The 5196-nt window shown below is 59.4% G+C and overlaps 1 protein-coding gene across 1 annotated transcript in view; it reads right to left on the reverse strand.

Annotated features, from left to right (window-relative positions):
• The window catches only part of CNN1 (calponin 1), a 7498-nt gene that overhangs the window by 1221 nt on the left and 1081 nt on the right, over nucleotides 1-5196 (reverse strand). The window contains exons 2-7 of the mRNA XM_077767965.1: nucleotides 4023-4144; nucleotides 1431-1497; nucleotides 1175-1312; nucleotides 891-1001; nucleotides 278-424; nucleotides 7-183 (exon numbers count right to left, since the gene is read on the reverse strand). Of these exons, the coding sequence (XP_077624091.1) occupies nucleotides 7-183; nucleotides 278-424; nucleotides 891-1001; nucleotides 1175-1312; nucleotides 1431-1497; nucleotides 4023-4144 (762 nt within the window). The remainder of the gene's footprint in view (nucleotides 1-6; nucleotides 184-277; nucleotides 425-890; nucleotides 1002-1174; nucleotides 1313-1430; nucleotides 1498-4022; nucleotides 4145-5196) is intronic.

The raw sequence follows: 5196 nt of genomic DNA on the forward strand, positions 1-5196 counted from the left end.
CTCGGGTGTCAGGCAGTACTTGGGGTCGTAGACCTGGCGCGGCAGCCCGTACACCGTCATGCCCCGCTGCGAGGCCCCCTTGTTGCTGCCCATCTGCAGGCTGACGTTGAGCGTGTCGCAGTGCTCCATGCCCAGCCCGGGCTCGAAGATCTGTCGCTTGGTCCCGGGTGCGGTCATGCCGGCCTGCGGAGGGCAGAGGCGTCAGACCGCGGGGACTGAGAAGGGCGGGCGCGAGCCACCCCGCCGCCACCCTCCCCCGCGGGCCCCTCCCACACACCTGGCTGGCCCCCTTGTTGCTGCCCATCTGCAGGCTGATGGTGGCCTGGTCCAGCGGCTGGTCTGTGCCCAGCTTGGGGTCGTACAGGTGGCGCCGGGTGCCGTAGGCCGTCATGCCCTGCTGGCTGGCAAACTTGTTGGTGCCCATCTAGGAAGGAGAACCAGAGTCACAGGGGCCTCTCACCCGGGGACACGAGACAGGACATGTCCGCGGACCCTCGCACGGCCCTCTACGGAGACAACCTGCTTCTGCTCTCAGGCTCCGGACTGGATGCCGAGGCCCAGAAAAGGCAGGCCACGTGACCTGTAGGTGGCTCAGAGCACCAGGGCCCAGCTTCCAGGGTTCAAGCCCCAGCCCAGCCACGTATCACGTGGGCAGTCCTGGCAAGTGAGGCAGCTCCTCCAGGCCCCAGTTTCCTCATCTGGATAGAGTGTAATGATAGTGGTACCCAGTGCTTAGGGGCATTGAATGCCAAGCACAGTGCCCCGTGAGCATCTGAGGGAAGGCCAAATATCCTGTGCTCCAAGGCTTGCAGGGATCGGGGTGCCCTCCTGGCCTCCTTGACCTCCCCGTCCAGCTCATCAGGAAGACCCGGGTGAAGAAGGGACAGTACCTGGAGCCCAATGATATTCCGTCCTTCTCTTAGCTTCTCTGGCTCAAATCTCCGTTCCTGCTTCTCTGCATACTTCACCCCTACATTCACTTTATTCCCTTTCGTCTTGGCCTGGGGAGGGCGAAGGGAGCCGGACTGACACGGGGGCCTCAGAGCCACATAGTCCCCAGTTAGCACCTCTCTCCCCCCCACCCCTGCTGGGCCTGGGCATGAGTGGTCCCCCCACTTACATCCCAGCCCTGCACAGGCCCCTTGCCCCGCGCCCACCCTTCGGCCACACTCACCATGCTGGCCAAGGCCAGGAGAGTGGACTGCACCTGGGTGTGGTTGGTGTTCTCAAACAGGTCGTTGGCCTCGAAGATGTCGTGGGGCTTCACCCCATACTTGGTGATGGCCTTGATGAAGTTGCCGATGTTTTCCAGCTGGAGGGGAGCAGGCACCGCTCAGTGGAAGGAGGCAGGGTTTGGGGGGCGGGGCGCTGAGGGGCAGGGGGCCAGGGGTTGAAAGAGTTAAAAAAAAAACCAAAAAGGCTCGGCTCACCTGGTGCCAATTTTGGGTCGACTCATTGACCTTCTTCACAGAGCCTGGCTGGAGTTTATTGATAAACCTAAAAGGAGCCGGGGAGGCAGTGAGAAAGGTGAGGCCAGCCCCGCGGGGTAAGGGGTCAGGATGACAGCCAGTGGGCGATGTTGCCGGTCCCCACGGCAGGCAGCTCAGCTGCGGCCCCCACCGATCCACCCCTGCACACCCAGGCAGGACTGAGATGGGAAGATGGGAAATCAACCTCGGGGGCTCGGGTCTCTAGCAGGAAGTCCCCTCATCCCAGGCATGCAGGAGTCCCCTGCTGTGACTATGCCTCCAGACAACCACCTTTCTTTTTTTAAAATAGTTTATTTATTTTTGAGACAGAGAGACAGGGCATGAGCAGAGAGAGAGGGAGACACAGAATCTGAAACAGGCTCCAGGCTCTGAGCTGCCAGTACAGAGCCCGATGCGGGGTTCGAACCCACGAACCGTGAGATCATGACCTGAGCCGAAGTCAGATGCTTAACCGCTTAACTGCCTGAGCCACTCAGGTGCCTCAGGCAACTGCCTTTCAGTCTCCTCGTCCTTTCTGGGCGTCTGCACTGGGGAAAGCCTGCAGCTTGGCCTCGGACTTCCCTTCTCTGGCCACACTCACCTCCTTGACCTCCTGCGGTCTCTTGACTATAAATGCCACGGATATGCCAACAGCTCCCCAATATCTCTGTGCGGCCGGGCCCCTCACTCCCCAATCCAGCCCCCTACGTGGCATCTCAAGTCCAATGCACCCCACCCCTGCCTCCTGACACCCATTTTCTCCAACTCAACTCCCTCCATCCTCCCACGCTCAGTAAACACAGCCGTCTAGGTGCTCGGGCCAAGCCCTCAGACTTGCCTTTGACTCTTTTTTCTATTCCTTTCTCCTCTTCCCACACCCAAGCACTCAGCAAGTCCTTTGGCTCTGCCTTCTAAAGACATCTAGAAGCCCACAGCTCCTTGCCACCTCCATCCTGCTCTGAGCCTCTCCTGGGGCTCCCAGCTTCCACCACATCTCCTGTAGACCCTTCATCTTGTAGCGAGAATGGGCTTTTCTTTTTTTTTTTTTTAATGTTTTTTATTTATTTCTAGGAGAGAGAGAGAGACAGCGTGAGCAGGGGAGGGTCAGAGAGAGAGGGAGACACAGACTCTGAAACAGGCTCCAGGCTCTGAGCTGGCAGTCAGCACAGAGCCCGACACGGGGCTCGAACCCACGAACCGCAAGATCATGACCTAAGCGAAAGTCGGACGCTTAACCGACTAAGCCACCCAGGCACCCCGAGAATGGACTTTTCAAAAATAATTCCAGTTACTTTCAGCTTAGAGCTGTCCTGTGGTTTCCCTTCAGAATCAAGATCCTAATAGTGAGCATGACTAAAAGTGTGTCCCCTGCCCCCGCAGCTAACTCCTTCCACCTCCTCCTATCTCTCCTGGCTGTTCCTTGAACACACTATGCTCACTTGCTCCCACCTCAGGGCCTTGGCACAGCTGCCCACCCCGCCTGGCCCACTCTCCCCTCAGATGCCTTCCGAGGTCCCTCCCTCACTTCATCCAAGATTCCACTCAAATGTTACCTCTTCAGAAAGACCTTCCAGGCCATTCTGTACAAAGCAGTTGCCCTTTTCCCCACCCTGGCCCCCATCCTTCCCCATCAGACTTTTTTCCATGGTGCCTCCCACCTGAGGCAAGTATGTGATTATTTCATTGATTATCTGATCGATCTCCCCTCACTAGGACTCAAGCTCTGTGTGAGCTGGGAGTCAAGTCCGTTTGGTTCACTACCCCAGTGCCTAGACCTGGCACACAGCAGGTGCTGCATAAATTCCCGCTGCATGAATGGACTGCGTGGGTGGGTGGCTCAGCTCTCTTTAACGTCCGAGCCACCCTGTCTGAGTTGGGACACCCAGGTGCTCGCCTATTCCTTGTTCTTAGTGACAGAACAAGATCTGCCATCTTTTCAGCACCTGCATCTTGGTAAGACTGCACCTTCAGGAAGTTTCTCGAGGGCCCTCTCTGGCCATCATGGTCACCCTGCCCTGGGTCAGATTCAGAGATGCAGACGGGACCCCACCAGGCTCAGGGCCCTATTGAGCATTAGTGTTGCTGTGGAATCTGTAACCAGAACTTAGAAGCTTTGTGGGTTTTCATTTCTCTCGCTGATTTAAGTTCCGAGGAGAGTACAACATCGGGACCTCCTGAAATCACTGTGACGTTTCTCTCATGTCACCAAGGCAGTGATGGACAGCGAGTATTGCCTCTTGCCTTTTAGCTCTGCCCTCTTCCTTGAAACTCCGGAGGCCATAAACGGGCCTGCCCTGTCTACCTGGTGATTCAGACTAGATTCTGGAGTCACTTCTGTTGGAACAGCATGGGACTCTGGGCGATGTGTTTTACCCGAGCTTCAGTTTTCTTCCCTGTTAAATGGGCACAATGATTATTTGCCACTGCTACTCCCAGGTCTCAGATATAAAGTGCCCTGACCCAGCTCTGACTCCATAGTTGGGGGAGGGCTTGAGGGGGCGGGGATGGATGCCCAGGTGGGGGGCAGCCCCGGGCAGAGGCTGCTCCACTCACTCGCAGAGAATGATGCCGTCTTTGAGGCCATCCATGAAGTTGTTGCCGATGCGGCGCCCTGTCACCCCCTCGATCCATTCTCGAAGCTCCTGCTCCCGCTGGTGGTCGTACTTCTGGGCCAGCTAGGGGTGGGGGGGCGCAGAGGAAGCGGTGAGGACGCAGTGAGCAGCCTTGGGTCCCGGACCCCGTGCGAGGTTCCCGAGGCCTGATCTTCCCCATCCCCTTCCCAACTAAGGCAATTCTGCCCCAGCGTCCATGGGGTGGGGTGGGGGAGACGCTGAAGTGGGCTGAGGGCCAGGGCTGAGGCGGCACCTGCCCAGGGGGCCATTCCGGGCATTCTGAGGTTTGGCATCAGAGAATGCGGACTGGGGGGTTGGAGAGCAGGGGGTACTCAGAGCTGCGGGGGCGGTGCCTGGCCTCTTGGTTCCCGCTCCAGGCCAAACTTGGGGCTTAGCATCCCAGGGGCCCTGCCCCCCACACCCCTGCGGGGAGCCTGGGGGCCTCAGGCAGGGGTGGAGGAGTCCTAAGGAAGGTGCCCCTGGGTACTGCCTTGCAGGGGACTATTCTGTCTTGCATGTCTGCCTCAGTGCCTCTCCAGGCCCTGGGCTCCTGGGCTCCAGCCCCGGGTGGAGGTGGGGGGGGNCTCCCCCATCCCCGTGCTTGCGCGCGCTCTCGCTCTCTCTCCCTCTCTCTCTCTCTCTCTCTCTCCCCAGCTCTGTCCTTCCATGGCCCTGTCTTCCTGTCCCCATCCCTCCGTGTCTTGGGGGTGGGGCTCCTGGTGCGGCCATCTCTGCCTCGCCAGTCGCTCTGGTCTCCGGCTCTAGGTTCCCTGCCTCTGGTGGGGGTGGGGAGGGATCGTCTGTCTCCTCTCTCGGCCTCTCCATCCCTGTCTCAGTCTTATCTCGCTGCTGGCTCACCCTCCCCATCCGTCCCTCTCAAGCCTCAGGCTCCCAGAATCTGTCTGCGTCCCTCGCCTTCTCCCCCCTCCCTCCCACTCTGCCCCCTCTGTTTCTCTAGAACCTTCAGCCCCAGCCCCGACAGGCTCCAGGACTTTGGAGGACGGAGCTGCCCCTTCTGCTGGGGGAGGAGGAGGTGGGAGGGGGCGGCCCCTCACCTGGCCCCGGCCCTGCCGCCCCCCTCCCCACCAGCCCGGCTTTATAAAGCAAACCGGCCC

Source organism: Crocuta crocuta, unplaced genomic scaffold, assembly GCF_008692635.1.
Source record: "Crocuta crocuta isolate KB4526 unplaced genomic scaffold, BGI_CrCroc_1.0 scaffold115, whole genome shotgun sequence".
Taxonomy (NCBI): Eukaryota; Metazoa; Chordata; class Mammalia; order Carnivora; family Hyaenidae; genus Crocuta; species Crocuta crocuta.